At 54.8% G+C, this 19,843-nt stretch overlaps 1 protein-coding gene across 2 annotated transcripts in view; it reads right to left on the bottom strand.

Annotated features, from left to right (window-relative positions):
- Positions 1-19,843, bottom strand: part of LOC140419803 (parkin coregulated gene protein homolog) — a 671,928-nt gene that overhangs the window by 528,565 nt on the left and 123,520 nt on the right. The window contains exon 2 of one of the 2 annotated variants that reach the window (XM_072503816.1): positions 19,187-19,321. The exons of the other annotated variant lie outside the window; for it this stretch is intronic. Coding sequence (XP_072359917.1) covers positions 19,187-19,321 — 135 coding nt within the window. The remainder of the gene's footprint in view (positions 1-19,186; positions 19,322-19,843) is intronic. 2 annotated transcript variants of the gene reach the window in all.

Genomic DNA, 19,843 nt, shown 5'->3' with positions numbered 1-19,843 from the left:
TCGTCTAAGATTGAAGAGAGAGAGAAGGAAACATTTGGGCAAATAATAATAATCTTTATTCGTGACACAAGCAGGCTTACATTAACACTGCAATGAAGTTACTGTGAAAAGCCCCTAGTCACCACACTCCAGTGCCTGTTCGGATACACTGACAGAGAATTCAGAATATCCAGTTCACCTAACAGCATGTCTTTCGGGACTTGTGGGAGGAAACCAGAGCACCCGACGGAAACCCACGCGGACACGGGGAGAATGTGCAGACTCCGCACAGATAGTAACCCAAGATGGGGATCAAACCCGGGTCCCTGGCGCTGACAGGGACAGCTCTGAGGAGCTGAGGAGCCAGAGCCTGATAGCAACCAAGCAGGCTTCCATAGAATCCCTACAGTGCAGAAGGAGACCATGCGGCCCATCAAGTCTGCCCCAACCCTCCAAAAGAGCACCCATCCTAGGCCCACTCCCCTGCCCTATCCCTGTAACCCCACCTAACCTGCACATCTTTGGACACAAAGGGACAATTTAGCATGGCCAATCCACCGAGCCTGCTCATCTTTGGAAACCGGCGAACCCAGATGAAACCCACACAGACACGGGGAGAAAGTGCAAATTGCATACAAAAGAGTCACCCAAGGTCGGAATTGAACCCGGGTCGCTGGTGCTGTGAGGCAGCAGTGCTAACCACACTGCCACAGTGCCACCTGAGTCTTGAAAAAGAAGCTCTGCTCTGAGGAGCTGAGGGGCCACAACGGCATCAATCCAATCTAGGCAACCAGACAATAAATGGTGTGAATCTAATGATGTGTAGTAAACACCACTGGTAACCTACGCATATTACGGTACTGCCACTGTATTACAGGTACCACAGTAATCCCAGCCTGCTGGCTCCTCCCAGCAGGTGGCATATAAAAGTGTATGCTTTCCAGCGCTGCTCCCATTCTGGTTACAGCTGCAGGAGGCTCAACATCTTGTGCAATAAAGCCTCAATTGTTTCACCATTCTCGTGGTCATTGATGGTACATCAATTTATTGCACAAGATTTTACGAGATGAACGTCTTAATCAAGCCTGGTCGCCTGGAGCTGAACCTTCACGCAGCCGAAGCCACTGCCACCTTCGAGCACTGGCTATCCTGCTTCGAAGGATACCTCAGAGCAGCCACTGAAGAACTCTCAGACCCGCAGAAGCTCCAGATTCCTCTACTCATGGGTGAGCCCACAAAGTCTTTCCCCTCATCCGGGACGCGCCCACCTACACAGAAGCAATGGCGCTACTAAAGGGACAGTACATCAAGTCGGTGAATCAAGTGTACGCCAGGCACCTCCTGGCCACAAGACGGCAACTCCCGGGGGAGTCTCAGGACGATTATTTGCTGGCTCTACGGATACTCGGTAGGAACAGTAACTGCCAGGCAATTTCGGCAGTCCAACACACTGAACTATTAATCAGAGACGCTTATGTCACTGGCATTAAGTCTACTTACGTTCGCCAGCGGCTATTGGAAGGGGGTAGACTCGACCTTGCAAAGACTGTGCAGCTTGCTAACTCCCTAGAAGTGGCCTCCCGTAATCTGGAGGCCTACACCAACGACCGCGCGGCACCCTCGTGGGCATCGTGGGCCCCACCAGCGGCCAACTCGATTGCACCGCAAGCCTGCGCCGCGCGGCAGTCGACCAGCTCTGGAGGGCCCAAATGTTACTTTTGTGGCCAGAGCAAACATCCCAGGCAGTGCTGCCTGGCATGGAGCGCGACCTGCACCGGGTGTGGGAAGAAGGGCCACTTTGTTTCCGTTTGCCAGGCCCGGTCGGTCGCCGCTGTTTCCAGGCCCAGCATCGCTACACCCCCCACGTGTGATCCAGGGGCGCCGCCATCTTCTCCACCACAACCCACATGCGGCCCATGGGTGCCGCCATCTTTGATGTTGCCCGACATGTGCGCCCCGTGGGTGCCGCCACCTTGGACCGGGCCTCAGGACCCCTGCTCGCCTGGCCGTTAGCGGCCCGCCGATACCTCCACCACCGCTGATCAGCCAGGGACCTCCCAACATCTTCCGCAGCTCGCTTCCATCACCCTTGATCAGTCTCGGCCCCGCAACCTCGCGACCGCTACGACGGTAAAGATCAACGGGCACGAGATGACCTGCCTCTTGGACTCCGGGAGCACAGAGAGATTCATCCACCCTGCTACGGTGAGGAGGCGCTGCTCCCTCCCGGTACTCCCCGTCACCCAGAAAATCTCCCTGGCCTCCGGATCCCATTCCATGCAAATCCGGGGTAACTGCGTCGTGACCCTCACCGGTCAGGGCGTAGAGTATAGCGACTTCAGGCTCTTCGTCCTCCCCAATCTCTGCGCTGCCCTGTTACTAGGTCTCGATTTTCAATGTCACCTCCAAAGCCTTACACTGAAATTCGGCGGACCCCTGCTCCGCCTCACCGTTTGTGGCCTCACGACCCTTAAGGTCGAGCCGCCTTCACTGTTCGCAAATCTCACGCCGGACTGTAAGCCCGTCACCACGAGGAGCAGACGGTACAGTGCGCAGGACAGGACCTTCATCAAGTCAGAAGTCCAACGGCTTCTGTGGGAGGGGATCATTGAGGCCAGTAACAGCCCCTGGAGAGCTCAAGTGGTGGTAGTCAAGACTGGGGAGAAACACAGGATGGTCATCAACTACAGTCAGACCATCAATCGGTACACGCAGCTCGATGCGTACCCCCTCCCACGCATATCGGACATGGTCAATCAGATTGCGCAGTATTGAGTCTTCTCCACAGTTGACTTGAAGTCCGCCTACCACCAGCTCCCCATCCGCCCGGAGGACCACCAATACACTGCATTCGAAGCAGATGGCCGCCTCTATTACTTCCTTAGAATTCCCTTCGGCGTCACCAATGGGGTCTCGGTCTTCCAGCGAGAGATGGACCGAATGCAGCACGGTAGCATTGTGGATAGCACAATTGCTTCACAGCTCCAGGGTCCCAGCTTCGATTCCGGCTTGGGTCACTGTCTGTGCGGAGTCTGCACATCCTCCCCGTGTGTGCGTGGGTTTCCTCCGGGTGCTCCGGTTTCCTCCCACAGTCCAAAGATGTGCAGGTTAGGTGGATTGGCCATGATAAATTGCCCTTAGTGTCCAAAATTGCCCTTAGTGTTGGGTGGGGTTACTGGGTTATGGGGATAGGGTGGAGGTGTTGACCTTGGGTAGGGTGCTCTTTCCAAGAGCCGGTGCAGACGCGATGGGCCGAATGGCCTCCTTCTGCACTGTAAATTCTATGATTACATATAGATTACATAGAACATACAGTGCAGAAGGAGGCCATTCGGCCCATCGAGTCTGCACCGACCCACATTAATCCCTCACTTCCACCTTATCCCCGCAACCCAATAACCCCTCCCAACCTTTATGGACACTACGGGTATGAATGATGTACGGGTACGATGATGAATGGTTGACCAGTACGGGCTGCGGGCCACGTTCCCGTACCTAGATAATGTCACCATCTGCAGCCACGACCAGCAGGACCACGACGCAAACCTCCAAAAATTCCACCAAATCGCCAAACTCCTTAACCTCACCTACAATATTTGGCTAAGATCAAGTGTAATGTAGATTGAGCCTTTGGTTCTGATCTGATATGTCTCTCTTGTGGGGACCATGAATTGGATTCAGTTTGGATTGTTTTTTTGGAGCGGGCAAGGAGCTGGATTGGGGGTTAGCCCCTGACCCACTCTCTGATCCCTGGCTTTGTAACTCAGAAAAAGTAATAAGGAGAAATGCGTTTTCCGCACCAACCGCTTAACCATCCTTGACTACGTTGTGGATAATGGAGTCCTAGGGCCCGACCCCGACCGCATGTGCCCCCTCCTGGAACGCCCCCTTCCCCACTGCCCCAAGGCCCTGAAACGATGCCTGGGGATTTTCTCATATTACGCTCAGTGGGTCCCCAATTATGCGGACAAGGCCCACCCACTCATCAAGTCCACAGTTTTTCCCCTGATGGCTGAGGCCCGTCGAGCCTTCAATCACATCAAGGCGGACATCACCAAAGCCACGATGCACGCGGTCGACGAGTCCCTCCCCTTCCAGGTGGAGAGCGATGCATCGGACTTGGCTCTGGCCGCCACCCTCAACCAGGCGGGCAGGCCCGTGGCTTTCTTTTCCCGCACCCTTCATGCCTCTGAAATTTGGCACTCCTCTGTCGAACAGGAGGCCCAAACCATTGTGGAAGCTGTGCGACATTGGTGGCATTACCTGGCCGGCAGAAGATTCACTCTCCTCACTGACCAACGGTCGGTGGCCTTCAAGTTTAGCAATACACAGCGGGGCAAGATCAAGAATGACAAGATCTTGAGGTGGGGGATCGAGCTCTCCACCTACAACGATGAGATCTTCTTTCGCCCGGGGAAGCTCAATGAGCCCCCAGATGCCCTATCTGTACATGTATCAGCGCACAAGTGGACCGACTCCGGGCTCTCCATAATGACCTCTGCCACCCGGGGGTCACCCGGTTCTTCCATTTTATCAAGGCCCGCAACCTGCCCTACTCCATCGAGGTCAGGACCGTGACCAGGGACTGCAAAGTCTGCGCGGAGTGCAAACTGCACTTCTACCGGCCAGATAGAGCACACCTGGTGAAGGCCTCCCGCCCCTTTGAGCGCCTCAGCATGGACTTCAAAGGGCCCCTCCCCTCCACTGACCGCAACGTGTACTTTCTCAATGTTATTGATGAGTACTCCCGTTTCCCATTCGCCATCCCATGCCCCGACATGATTTCTGCCACGGTCATCAAGGCCCTGCACAGCATCTTCACCCTGTTCGGTTTCCCCACCTACATCCACAACGATCGGGGATCCTCCTTCATGAGTGATGAGCTGCGTCAGTTCCTGCTCAGCAAGGGCATCGCCTCGAGCAGGACGACCAGCTACAACCCCCGGGGAAACGGGCAGGTGGAGAGGGAGAACGGGACGGTCTGGAAGGCCGTCCTGCTGGCCCTTCAGTCTAGGAATCTCCCGGTCTCCCGCTGGCAGGAGGTCCTCCCCGACGCGCTCCACTCCACCCGGTCGCTCCTGTGCACCGCGACTAATGAGACCCCTCCCTAGGAAGTCCACCTCCGGGGTCTCGCTCCCAACATGGCTGACAGTTCCTGGGCCCATCCTCCTCCGGAAGCATGTGAGGAGCCATAAATCGGATCCCTTGGTTGAGAAAGTCCACCTCCTCCATGCGAACCCACAGTACGCCTACGTGGCACACCCCGACGGACGACAGGACACAGTCTCCCTCCGGGACCTGGCACCCGCTGGGTCCCCACCCACAACCCCCGACCTGATTACCGCTTGTCCCCCTCCCTCATCCCTGCGCCACCCACCCTCCCGCCAGCGAACCTCACTGCAGCCCCCACCCCAGCAGTATCCGTTCCCTCACTGGATCCACTACGGGGTGACGATGGAGAGGACAACACGCTCCCGGAGTCGCAGGTGACCAAATCGGCGCTCACACCACCACCAGGACTGAGGCGATCGCAGCGGAGGGCCAAAGCCCCCGACAGACTACATCTGAAATGTTGTTCTTCACCCCCGCTGGACTCTTTTTAAACAGGGGGTGAATGTGGTAAACACCACTGGTAACACATTGCATGTATTACGGTACTGCCACTGTATTACAGGTATCACAGTAATCCCAGCCTGCTAGCTCCTCCCAGCAGGCGCCGCATAAAAGTGTATGCTCTCCTGCACTGCTCCCATTCTGGTTCCAGCTGCAGGAGGCTCAACATCTTGTGCAATAAAGCCTCAATTGTTTCAGCATTCCCGTCTCGTGCTCATTGATGGTACATCATGATGCACTGCCAGTGCTGTCAGAAATGCACACAGAAAGACAACACCATAATGCAGAGCACAATATCTGACAGATGGGCAAGAGGCATTGCATCGCAAGACTCAGCAGAATAATAACAGGAAACCAGAGCTGCCTTTCCATGTGTGCAGGGTGTCATCGACTGCACATGTGTGGCAATGTTTGGACTATCCTGCATTATTCATCAAAAGAAAGCGATTCTATTACTTAAATGTTCAATATTGTGTGACAACAGGAAGCAAATTACGCAGGTAAGTCTGATTTCCAGGCAGCAGCCATGATGTTCTTCAGAACGCCCACATTTTTTCCAGCCACAAACACATCAACAGGAAATGTTTCCCAGTGACACGGGTTACTCTCTTGGACTTCACTGATGATGCTGGTCAGGAAGCCTTGCAATGAGGTAGAGGAATGGTACAAAGCAAGCCACAGCTCCAGAAGGGCCACTATCAAGCAGACAATAGGACTGCTGAAGATGCCATTCCATTGCCTGGTCTGTTCTGGGGGAGATCTGCAATATGGCCCCGCGAGGGTTTCACGGATCATTGTTATCTCCTTTACCTTGGACAACATGACACAAAAAAGGTTTGAGAACTTGCTCCCAGAGCATGTGGAAGAAGCATAAGCCTCATTAAATGATGAAATAGAGAAGAGGACATTGAGTAGGCGGGAGTGCTACATATCTGCCTGCAGAAAAGGTCAGAGGCATATAAATTCATATTAGGCAAGCCAACCAGAACTTATTCTCAGCTGTTTCCAGTATTTATCACTCTCATGTGGGACAGCTACTGTCCAACCTGCCTTGCTGCTGACAAATGTCGCATGTCATGTGGTGGTTGTGTGTTTCTGTTTACTCACGGATTCTGAGTTGTGGCAAAATGCACTTTTATTTGCAGTTGTAGTCAGGAGCTATGGCTAGTGATGGTAGTGGCTCCTATGTCATGTAATAATCCTGATACCATAACCCAGCATCTACTCTTGTCCTGCTCCATTATACAGAGAGGCCCAGGTTTCAGCAGTAACCTTCCACATATGCAAATGGTGATCCAAGGGTCCCAGAAACCATTCATAAAAAAAATCATTCATTGAATGAGGGATACATGAGCAAAAGCGCAAACACTGTTTAATCATAAACAAACAACAATACCTGACATCAAAGATTTAAAACACCCGTGCCACACAGATGCATCTAAGTGCTCTTTTTAATGTGTTTCCTTATGCTATGATGAGGAGTGTCCCTGGCATCTACAACTGAGGTGGAGGCAGGCTGCTGATTTCTCTGCCCATGGCCTGTGGTGAAAGGGGTGGCTGTGCTTTGGTTGCTCAAAACCTCGAGAGTCCCGGTTATCTGTCCTTTCCTGACCCACTCTGCTTGCCTTTACCCGCATTGCGATACTATTCTGATGCCTCAACATTTCTCTTTAGATTTGTAAATCACCTTTCACCTGAGTCCAGGATCGTGGGGCGACCCAGGCTACAGGTAAAAATGTGTGGAGTGGGTTTTGCGGGATGGGGGTTGTGGCAAGAGGGGTGCATGGTGGTTAACAGCATGGGCAGGGGTGTGGCTCTAAGTGGACATTTGCCTTCCCGATATCTCGTCCCTCAATCTGGCACTGAGTGCCTTTGCTCAAGGGAAATTCTTCCCCCCTCCCTCCAGGAGGTGACAAGCTGGCCACATGGCTTTAGCTGTCATGGGTGCAGCATGGTGACAGGCCCGACTGAAAGAGGTTAATACCAGCAGCTGCAGGATAAGGCCTTTAAGTGGTTACTAAATGGTCACATAAGGGCCTCAATTGATGGGGGGGCAGGAACAGGGACAATGACAAACCTGGAATAGCGTGAACAGTTTTGATCCCCTTCAAAGCAAAAGAACATCGACAATGGGCATTGCCATTCAGGGCTTAATTCTGGCAGAGGTGGGTGTCATAATACACATCTATGTATATAATGGAGTGCAGACAGACAGTGATTGACACACAGGATGACCAGTAAGCACACAGAACAGAGCAGCCAATCACCAGACAGGACACGACCACTATAAAGCCAGAGGGCACCAGTTTTCCCGTGCTCTCGGGACCCAGCCTCTGAGACAGTCAGAGTTTGTGAGCTAGCCAGTGCAAACACCATGTGGTAGCTAGTAAGTCTGGTTAGGCTAGTATCAGGTCTCCAGTCAAGTCAGCATTGTGTCAACCCACAGTTGAACATGTATAATAGTTTAGATGTTAAATAAAATAGTGTTGCATCTTATCAAGTGTTGGAGGTCTGTCTCTCGCTATACTGCATCAAGTGCAGTCCACAGCGACCCAGCCTACCCAACACATCAGTGGGAAGATGGTAGGGTATGCCACTATCCAACCTAATTACATGCACTTCCCACCTCCAAACATGGCACCAGCGAGAGCAGAGGATTCTGGTCATAAACTTGTGTTAGTCTCCACAGTTGCTGTTGGACCTCCTAGATTTTTTTCACCATTTTATTTTTATTGAAAATTTCCAGCATCCACAGAATTTGCTTTAGAAATTCAAAGTGAGCATTTAGGAAATGCTACCTTTAAAATCAATAAATCGTTCAAAACATTTAAAAAAATATTCTGCTCAACCAACAACTTTGGGGGCGATTCTCCCATGCCGCGCCGTTTGGGAGAATCGCTGCTCACGCCAGTTTTCCACGCGACGCCGGTCCGCCGCAGTTCTGCCATTCTCCCAACCGGCGAGAACGGCTTCATTGGGGTCGGCGCCGAGAATCTGCCAAGCAGGCAGTGCAGCCGATTCTCTCAGCTACTCGCTATTCTCCGGCCCAGATGGGCCGAAGTCCCGACGGCGTGACTCCAGGTCACGCCATCGCCGTTCACCCCTGCTGAATAAATTCATCAGCCAGTCGTGCTGGCTGGGTAGGCGGGCCCATCCCAGCAACTAGGAAGTAGCTCCATGGCCGGTGATGGCGGGTGAGGGGGTGGGGGAGGGCTGGTGGGAGGGGGGGGGGGCGGGGGAGGAAGTGGCTGGGGGGGGAAGGGACTGGGAGGGGAAAAGGGCTGGGGGGGAGGGCTGGGGGGGGAAGGGGCTGGGGGGGGTTGGGGGAAGGGCTGGGAGGAAAGGGCTGGGGGGGAAAGGGCTGGGGAGGGGGGTTGGGAGTGGCATTGGGGGGGAGTGGGGAAGGGTGGACGTGGTTGGGGGGTTAAGGAGGGGAGTGGGGAAGGGTGGACGTGGTTGGGGGGTGGAGGAGAGAGGGGGAAGGGTGGACGTGGTTGGGGGGTTAAGGAGGGGGAGAGGGGGGAAGGGTGGACGTGGTTGGGGGGGAGGGAGGGGGAGAGAGGTGGGAAGGGTAGACGTGGTTGGGGGGGAAGGAGGGGGAGAGAGGGGGAAGGGTGGACGTGGTTGGGGGGAAGGAGGGGGAGAGAGGGAGAAGGGTGGATGTGATTGGGGGAGAGGGAGGGGGAGAGAGGGGGAAGGGTGGACGTGGTTGGGGGGGAGGTGGGGTTTGGGATGGGCGACGTGAGGGCTAAGGAGGATGTGTAGTGTGAAGTTGTACAGGGAAGGGTGGATGGGGGTAGGAGAACGGCGCGGGAGTGAATGATTGAGAAGGGGGTAAGAGGAGGTGGCGGGGAAAAATATGCCACCACCCTGCCGGGTTATTGGGGGGCGGCACCCCATGGTTGCCCGTGGGACCATGATCCCCAGCTGGATTGCAGTGGCAGGAAGGTGACGAGGATACCCTTCCAAATCGAGGGCATGGTTAAGGTCTGTGTCCACTGGCGCTGCGATGAGGAGGGACGGGTTGAACTGTGCGGGAAATGGATACTGTGGGCAGGTGGCACGGTGCGTGACTGAATTAACATTGACCAGGCTGCCTGGGCACCCAGTCATCGAAAGGGCCCTGGCTGCCTATCTGCCAAAGCGCCCTCTTAACAAATGTCGTTGCGTCTCCCTCCCAAATCAACCCTTCAAGTTGATGATGTATTCGCAGCAGCCATCGATGTTCACCGCCGTGCAGCCATGCAGATGGCCAACCGTCAGGGCCGAGCAAGGCGGCTCAGGGAGGGTGCTGCAGCGGGAGTGATAGCGGATGGCCCCGTGCCAGCCACTGCTGCTGCAGGCCATCACGCCCGACAAGTACAAGAGGAGGCGGAGGGTGCAGACCACCTCCACGTCGTTGCCCAGGGAGGGGGCGATGAAACCGATCCTGATCGGTCACCAGGCGATGAGCAAGAGCAGGCGGTCGTGCCAAGGCGGCAGAGGCGTCCCATGCATCACCATGTGTACAGGGACCGCGTTTCATTCGAGGACCTAACGGAGGTAGCATGCAGGAGGAGACTCCGACTGAGCCGTGAGACGGTCGGCCATAAATGCCACCTGATGGCGCACCTCGAACCACTTGGAACTGGGGGAGGATATGCCATCCCAGTGAGGGTGAAGGTGACTGTCGTCCTGAACTTCTTTGCGACCGGCTCCTTCCAGTCGCCGAGCGGGGATCTTTGCGGCATAAGTCAGGCCTCGGTGCACTGGTGCATCAGGGCAGTCACCGATGGCCTTCATGCTGTCGCGGCAAGGTACATCAATTTCCCGGAGGACCACGTGCACCAGGCTGCCAGGGCATCACAATTCCCCGCAGTGGCCAGCATCCCGATGGTATAGGGCGTCGTGGATGGGGTGCACGTAAACTTGCGTGCACCAACACGGGACAGGGATGTCTTCATAAACAGGAAGGGCACATATTCCATGAACGTCCAGGTGGTGTGCGACCAGCGAATGAGAATAATGCACGTGTGTACCCAGTACCCAGGAAGCGTGCATGACGCCTTTATATTGGCGCAGTCGTACATCCCCGCAATTCTCGCGGGACACCCACCCCGGATGGGGGTCTGGTTGCTCGGTTATCCGTTGCGGCCGTGGCTGATGACGCCCATACGGAGGCCACAGACCAACGCAGAGAGCTGGTACAATGAGGCCCATGCGATAACCAGGGGTGTAGTGGAGAGGTGCTTCGGCCTCCTGAAAATGAGATACCGGTGCCTGGACCGCTTAGGGGGCGCTCTGCAATATGACCCCGACAGGATCGGAAGGATAATCGTCGCCTGTTGCGTGCTGCAGAACATCGCCCAAAAGAGGGGCGATGAGATGGAGGAGGAACAATCAGGTGAGCCCGAAGAGGGCAGCGACTCTGAACTGGAGGATGAGGAGGAGGAGGATGAGGATGAGGAGGAGGGGGAGGATGGGAGGGCGGCGGGGCACAGACACCATCGGGGCGCTGGATATAGCTGGAAGACCGCACAACGCCACATTTGGGGCAGCGGGCACGCGATGCGTTAATCGCCGCACAATGCACACACTGGGTGAGGGCATCATTGTTCAGGGCACTCGCACCATTGACCGCGCGCACTGACACCACCCAGCAGCCCCCTCACCCACCTCCCGCACCATCGCACAACCCTACCACACATGTCATCACCGTCAAGCTACACAACACCTGCGGCACCTTGTCACCGTCAGTAGACCTCGACTTCCGTAAGCGGGTATGAACAGTGCCATGTTGGATGATGACAACCCGCTCTGCGATGAGCTGTGAGCTCCAGATCGCTACTGAATGTCTGACTCATGGCCATATCTGAACAACCCCCACTTCGGTGTCCCCTCTATGCGTCACAGACACTCCATCACATGTTCATGTGGGGTAGCGGGTGTCGGAGCATTGAGGATGATGGCGTGTTTGGTGTTGGGGAGGGGGGGCACTCCCAGCCTCACTCTGCGATGATCGTCGAACACCACCGTCACCGTGCACCCTCACGCCCCCCCCACCCCCCCCACCCCCCCCCCCCCCCCCCCCCCCCCCCCCCCCCCCCCCCCCCACCCCCAGGCACCGAAATAGGACAGGTTTGGTGCAGCAACTTTAATTGTGACTTTGAGCGACACGTGCCCTAGTCCCTATAACTAATCCGTGCCCTGCACCCATGCCGACTTACCACGTGTCTAACGTTTTGGCCTTACGGGCCCTACCACTACGTCTAGGTGTTCCCCTAGACGGTATATCAGGAGTGGATGCGGACTGCTGAGAATCCTGCCCTTCGACTTGGCTCCCTGTCGGCGTGCACTTCCTGGGGTGGCCCGGCCTGGATGGGCCAGGCTGCTCGGCGGGCGTGCTGGATGGTGTGCTGCTACCACCCTCTGCCCGCTGCCCACCAGATGCACCAGGGACAGGACGGGGGAAGTGCAAGTGTTCCGGTCCCTCCCTTGCTGTGGTTACCGGGACAGGCACCGGGACCTCCTCCTCCCTCAGGAGCCCGTTGGCCCCCGGGCCTCTGTGAGGGATGGTGGTGCGCACGGAGGCATGCCACGTTACACCACCGACACCTGACACTGCCAGTCCTGGAGGCCCGCTGTGGGATTGACCAGGGTCTGACGTTTCCGGCGATGGAGCTGAGGGACTGCGACATCCCTGTCAGGGACATCGCTACCTCCCGCTGGGTCTGTGCGACGCCGTCCATCACATGGACAAGGCCGCCGATGCTCTCAGCGATGGCCTGCTGGAACAGGGCCATGGCCTGCTGAGACTGGACCAGACCCCCGGAGCGTGGCGGCAATGTCCATGTGGCTCTGAAGCATGGCTGCCTGTGAATGGGCAGCCCTGTCATGGGCCACGGATGACGCGTGCACACTAAGCCCCACGCCCTGAAGAACCTGACCCATGGCCGAAACCGTTTCCCCCATTGCCTCCATCGCGGACGCCACCCGTGCGGTGTCAGCCTGGGTTGCAGCCATGACTGGCACCACTCCCTGCTCGTGGACGCGGATGGACTCCTCCAGCTGCGCCTGCAGTTGCCGGAAGACAGCCGTCATCCCGTCGTCTGGTCCCTGGAGTAGCGAATACATCGGGACTGTGGGTGGGCCTGGAATGCCCAGGAACCCGGGAACTGTCTGGGCAGCAGCTGTTTGCTGGGGCCGGTGTGCCCACCCTGCGTCCAGCCCCTCGGCTGTTCCAACCTCCACCTGCTGTACCGGTTCGGCCGAGTGGTGCGCACCAGTCTGTGCACCAGAAGCCTCGTCACTTACTTGACCAACCGAGGCGCGTGTATCTGCGATGGTCGAGGGTGTGGGTGACAGCAGTGCCGCGGCCGCTGGGTCCTCGTCTGTCCCCAGCTCTGGTGTCTCCTGTGTGGAACCTTGGCCCGGTGCACTGCGACCACGGCCGAAGACAGGTGCCGTGCCCCTGTGCCTCAACTGTTGCGACGTCCTCCGTGTGTCAGTGTCCGGGCTCGCTGACCCTCCTCGTCCTTCACAGTGTCATGGCCCTTCTGCCCATGATCCTTCCCCTCTGTCCCGTGCATCCCTGTGGCCAGAAGAGGGTGGGGCTGTATGGCGGCGGGGTGAATGTGTCGTCCCACGGTGGTGCTTGTGTGGCACTGGAGAACATAGTAAGGCACGTTTCGTTCGACTCTCGTGCTCGTATGTGAAGGGGTGGAGGGGAGGTTGTGCGGATGTGGACTCTGGGGCTGGTGCAGTATCAGGCGGTGCGGTGTGAGGGTGTGGACTGTGGGGCTGGTGCAGTATCAGGCGGTGGGGTGTGAGGGTGTGGACTGTGGGGCTGGTGCAGTATCAGGCGGTGCGGTGTGAGGGTGTGGACTGTGGGGTTGGTGCAATATCAGGCGGTGCAGTGTGAGGGTGTGGACTGTGGGGTTGGTGCATTGTCAGGCGGTGGGGTGTGAGGGTGTGGACTGTGGGGCTGGTGCAGTGTCTGGCGGTGCGGTGTGAGGCTGTGGACTGTGGGGCTGGTGCAATATCAGGCGATGCGGTGTGAGGGTGTGGCCTGTGGGGCTGGTGCATTGTCAGGCGGTGGGGTGTGAGGGTGTGGACTGTGGGCCTGGTGCATTGTCAGGCGGTGGGGTGTGAGGGTGTGGACTGTGGGGCTGGTGCAGTATTAGGCGGTGCGGTGTGAGGGTGTGGACTGTGGGTCTGGTGCAGTGTCAGGCGGTGGGGTGTGAGGGTGTGGGCTGTGGGGCTGGTGCAGTATCAGGCGGTGGGGTGTGAGGGTGTGGACTGTGGGTCTGGTGCAGTGTCAGGCGGTGGGGTGAGAGAGTGCAGACTGTGGGGCTGGTGCAGTGTCTGGCGGTGGGGTGTGAGGGTCTGGACGATGAGGCTGGTGCAGTGTCAGGCGGTGCGGTGTGAGAGTGTAGGCTGTGGGGCTGGTGCAGTGTCAGGCGGTGGGGTGTGAGGGTGTGGGCTGTGGGGCTGGTGCAGTGTCAGGCGGTGGGGTGTGAGGGTGTGGACTGTGGGGCTGGTGCAGTATCAGGCGGTGTGGTGTGAGGGTGTGGACTGTGAGTCTGGTGCAGTGTCAGGCGGTGGGGTGTGAGGGTGTGGGCTGTGGGGCTGGTGCAGTGTCAGGCGGTGGGGTGTGAGGGTGTGGACTGTGGGGCTGGTGCAGCATCAGGCGGTGTGGTGTGAGGGTGTGGACTGTGGGTCTGGTGCAGTGTCAGGCGGTGGGGTGTCAGAGTGTGGGCTGTGGGGCTGGTGCAGTATCAGGCGGTGTGGTGTGAGGGTGTGGACTGTGGGTCTGTTGTAGTGTCAGGCGGTGGGGTGTGTGGGTGTGGATTGTGGGGGTAGTGCAGTGTCAGGCGGTGCGGTGTGAGAGTGTAGGCTGTGGGGCTGGTGCAGTGTCAGGCGGTGCGGTGTGAGGGTGTGGGCTGTGGGGGTGGTGCAGTGTCAGGCGGTGCGGTGTGAGGGTGTGGGCTGTGGGGCTGGTGCAGTGTCAGGCGGTGCGGTGTGAGGGTGTGGGCTGTGGGGCTGGTGCAGTGTCAGGCGGTGCGGTGTGAGGGTGTGGGCTGTGGGGCTGGTGCAGTGTCAGGCGGTGCGGTGTGAGGGTGTGGGCTGTGGGGCTGGTGCAGAGTCAGGCGGTGCGGTGTGAGGGTGTGGACTGTGGGTCTGTTGTAGTGTCAGGCGGTGGGGTGTGTGGGTGTGGATTGTGGGGGTAGTGCAGTGTCAGGCGGTGCGGTGTGAGAGTGCAGACTGTGGGGCTGGTGCAGTGTCTAGCGGTGGGGTGTGAGAGTCTGGACGATGAGGCTGGTGCAGTGTCAGGCAGTGGGGTGTGAGAGTGTAGGCTGTGGGGCTGGTGCAGTGTCAGGCGGTGCGGTGTGAGGGTGTGGGCTGTGGGGCTGGTGCAGTGTCAGGCGGTGCGGTGTGAGGGTGTGGGCTGTGGGGCTGGTGCAGTGTCAGGCGGTGCGGTGTGAGGGTGTGGGCTGTGGGGCTGGTGCAGTGTCAGGCGGTGCGGTGTGAGGGTGTGGACTGTGGGGCTGGTGCAGAGTCAGGCGGTGCGGTGTGAGGGTGTGGACTGTGGGGCTGGTGCAGAGTCAGGCTGTGCGGTGTGAGGGTGTGGGCTGTGGGGGTGGTGCAGTGTCAGGCGGTGCGGTGTGAGGGTGTGGGCTGTGGGGCTGGTGCAGTGTCAGGCGGTGCGGTGTGAGGGTGTGGGCTGTGGGGCTGGTGCAGTGTCAGGCGGTGCGGTGTGAGGGTGTGGGCTGTGGGGCTGGTGCAGTGTCAGGCGGTGCGGTGTGAGGGTGTGGGCTGTGGGGCTGGTGCAGAGTCAGGCGGTGCGGTGTGAGGGTGTGGACTGTGGGGCTGGTGCAGAGTCAGGCTGTGCGGTGTGAGGCGGGGTGGGGGTACTGATGGGATGAAGGACTTCATGCATACAGTGCATTCTCACTTGGAGCTTCGCCTCCGACCTGGCACGGCGGTCCCTCCCAGCTGGCGGCTCCCCCAGCAAGGTCCAGTGCCCTTTGCTCATAGACGGTCAGTGGGTGCAGCTCAGGTGACCCCCTCCGGTTCTTGCACACTCCCTGTAATTGTGCGCTGTCTTGCCCTTTGGGGGGGGGGGAAGTAGAAGAACCGCAGGGTTAGGCGGACATCGGCAGGACGCACACATGAACGCAACATTATCACAAGATGGGGACACTACGACCCATGCCATGGAACTTGCCCACTGGGTGGGGTGCGGGGTTCCACATGTGTCCCGGGGAGCATGATTGGGCCCCCCCCCCCCCCCCCCCCCCCCCCCGGGCGTGGGCAGGTGGGGGGGGGCTTTGCCCAGGGGGAGTGTCAGGGTACTTACCCTCGCTGCCCTCGTGAGGTCGTGCAGTTTCTTCCTGCACTGGTCTCCCGTGCAGGGGATGTGCCCCACTGCGCTGACTGCCGCCCCCCACCTCTCGCCATCCACGCCTCACGGTGCTGCTTGGCTGCCGGTGCACATGTCTGGGAAAGAGGGTGGCCCGACGCTCCTCCACTGCCTCCAGGAGTGCCTCCAAGTCGCTGTCCCGGAAGCGAGGTGCGGCGTGATGGGGCTCTTCCATGTCGGGCCCCGGTGTGTCTGTGCGCCCCGCGCACTTCCTTATACGTAGCGTGACGTCATTGTGGCGCCGCGCAAGACGCTGCCGTTCCTGCGCACCGCCCACCGCGTTTCTCACGGCGCTGCTGCTGGCCCCTTCTCAGCCAGTGAATTAGTCACGGTGGGGGCCCGTTCGCACCGTCGTGAAACGCGACGGAGTTCACGACTGCGCGGGCACTTAGTCCGCAGATCGGAGAATCGCCCCCCTTGTTTCTCCACTACAGGAAATCAGCAGGTTGTTACATAAAATTCTAAATATACAAATTGGTTCCATTTCCCTACGCAATAACATTTTTGATGTTCCAAATGCTTCAAGATATATTCTCAAATAGCAGCGTGTATTTCTGAGAAAGCTGATTTCACTGAGCTCCCACATCCTTCACTGTTAGCTGAAGAGATTCAATAAATTAACAGTCCAAAGCTTCCAGGTTGCATTTGTGCCCGAAACTCCCAGATATCTTAATGATTGAGTGTCCTATTTCTCGAAGTGTGTACACGTCTTGCAACTGCATCTATCATTGTGCACTTCATAGAAAGAAATGGGACAAGTGGGATGACATTATCCTGCAGAGCCCTTGCCAAAGCTGCCTCCCTTCCCCACAGTGCTGTGTATGCCTGAATATAGCAGGAGAACTGCATGTCAGGACCTGATCTGGCAGAATTAGCACCGGCTACAATTTCAAAGGCTTGTTTCCCTACGGCAATCAATCACGGATTGATCAATTGCCACTGAGAAAGAGACAAATTTGAAATTTGCCTTGGCAACGTTGTTCAGCCAACACAGTTGGTGGACTTACACTACAAGATTCTGCCACATCTATATTCCTCTGATTAGCTGAGGCAGACTCCATAATTGAACAGAAAATGGCACAGGCTCCCCATCCAAATTATGCTAATACTCCTCGATTTGAAACAAGGCTGGATAGAACTTGTGTTTTGCTCTGATTTTCTCCCAAAGGCTTTCACAGGATTATCTAACCGTATACATATTGTATACTATCCAGTCTACTAAAAGTGTTAAGTATAATAAGATAACCAAGCTCAGATAGAACTGAGGAGAAAATTACCAATTGCAGAAGGGCTTAGGGGTATGATGCAGAGCAAATCTTTACCTTTTGTGATGATTTATTTAATTAATGCTGATTTATCTTAGAAAGTCAAGACAACAAGGTTAGAAAAATGATTTCTGGGCATTTTTAAGCATATTTCTTTAAGCAGAATCTGCTGGTGACACTAAACAAGGTCGCAGTTTTGGGTTCAAAAAGAAAACAAATTAGTTTCATCTTAATTTTTTTGCAACTTTTTGATCCTCACTGTAAAAACCCTTGTTGCAAGGTACAAAAGGGGTAAAGAGCCCCTAATACTGCTATGTCCAGAATATGGCCATGTATTTATCTATGTAAATACAAAAGGAACAAATGTATTTATTTGTTTACCTGCAAAGTGTACAAAAAGTATTACTTACTTATTTTTAAGGTACCAATTAAAACTTTCTAAGGCGATCTCATAAAATGCTCTTTCCAAACCTTTCAGCACAAAATGCACCCTTCCAGAACTTAGCATCTGCCCCATTCCCCAATAGTCCAGTCCTGCAATATAACTGGAAAGTAAAACTGTTTTTCTACATGTTTAGACAAGTGCAATGAAGAAGGGACAGGGAATGAGCAGAAAATCACAAACCTTTGCCTATATGTGCAAATATGACTGTCTTACTCGAGAAAGGAAATAATGACAGTCCTTAAAAACAGAAATTCATTTTTCATTGTTCCACTATCGATGGACATGCCTTCAGCTGCCTAGACCTTAAGTTCTGGAACTTTCTCCTTCAGCCGCTCCTTCTGCGACATCTCTCTTGCTTTAAGTTACTCATTAAAGCCTAAATTTTTGACCAACCTTTTGGTGACCTATCCTATCCTAATATCACCTATGTTGCTTGGTGTCCAATTTTATTTGATACCGCTTCCATGAACTAATTGACGCACCAAATATTTTCTTGTTCCCCATTCCAAACTACATTGTCTGTTAACCCCCACTGTCCAATAACAAAATCATCAAAATAAGTCACTTCAAATGTTGCTTCGGAATATTACATTACATATTCTAACAGTTTTGTTGGCACTTTTGAATTCTGTATGGAATGGAGAAGGAGCAGTACTACTTTGCCAATAAATACCCCCTAAAAGCACTGAAGAATATGATGCAATTGAAAATACTGGCGAAATAAATAGAACATTCAGCTGAAACAGATTGTGCAATAAAAACTGATGCATTCCATTTTGTAAATAATTTGTGTATTTCAACCTGGCTGATGCACAGAAAGGTACGCTTTTAACTGCCCTGCAATTTTCACATGTGGAATGTCCTGTTATTTTATGCAATGCATCCTAGCATGAGTGTGTTCATTAAATAATGCATTTGATTTGAAGCTAATTAACCTTTTGTCAGATAAATGTGAAAGATAGGGCCATTTGAAGCTGCATATCAGCACAGAACCAACATGTGTTGCAGCTATTGAAGAGGTAGTGGAATAAGGATTGACCTTCATTTATATTCTGCTCCACATCACAGAGGGCATACAATCTTGACCTATCCATTTAAGTAATTAAACCTTCCATTTGGAAACATCCTGCAAGAAGACGTGAAGCTTCGGAGATAAATGCCTGCTTGCTTGATGCATTTAGCTAGTTCTATCAGTTGATAGACTGTTTTAAATAGCCTGTGTTGCCAGGTCCTCATAAAAATGGAGATGGATTAGCCAGGAGAGAATACTCTCAAAGGAAAGCTGACTCTCTCATCTCTTTTGCTGGATATAATTTAATTGTTAGCAAGGGTGGGCAGCTGACTCAGGAGACCTGTCTTTTTTTTTGCCCCTATTTACTGAGAAATGACTCCATCTGATTCATTTATAAACTAACCTTGTTTGGCAATACGGAATGTTACTTTCAGTGTTGCAGTCCCTGTCATGTCTGTACTCTAACTCACCTTCCATGCTATTCGATTTCCATGTGAACCATGTTCCAGGGCAATAGGGAAATCGCCTCGTTTGTAGCACTTGCGAAAAGCTGTAGGTCCACTGGGTCTCTCTCGAAAAGATCCTGCAGATGAAGGACCAACCACCTTGAAAAAGCAGTAAAAAAATGTACCTTTACAATCTTTGGAATTATTCTAATCCCACAATTGTATAAACGTAATGCAAATGTTGGAGAAGCAAATACAGGCTAGCATTTGCCAATAAAATTTGATTCGGGTTATGAGAACTGGGTTATGAGAACTAAAATCTAGCATAATTGTTTCAAAATTAAAAGATCATGGGGGTAATTCTGACTTTAGAGAATAGTGGTTTTAAAAATAAATTTAGAGTACCCAGTTCTTTTTTTTACAATTAGCATGACCAATTCACCTACCCTGCACATCTTTTGGGTTTTGGGGGTGAGACCCACGCAGACACGGAGAGAATGTGCAAACGTCACACGGACAATGACCCGGGGCCAGGATTGTACCCAGGTCTTCAGTGCTGTGAGGCAGCAGTGCTAACCACTGCACCGCCATGCCGCCCTATTTAGACAACAGTGTTATACATCTCCCCAATTTGCAAACCAGGTGAGATCCATTGACAGATGGCTGTTGCCAAAAGTCAAA

The sequence above is a fragment of the Scyliorhinus torazame genome, chromosome 1 (genome assembly GCF_047496885.1).
Source record: "Scyliorhinus torazame isolate Kashiwa2021f chromosome 1, sScyTor2.1, whole genome shotgun sequence".
Lineage (NCBI taxonomy): Eukaryota > Metazoa > Chordata > Chondrichthyes > Carcharhiniformes > Scyliorhinidae > Scyliorhinus > Scyliorhinus torazame.
This window is presented reverse-complemented; position numbering and strand designations above follow the sequence as displayed.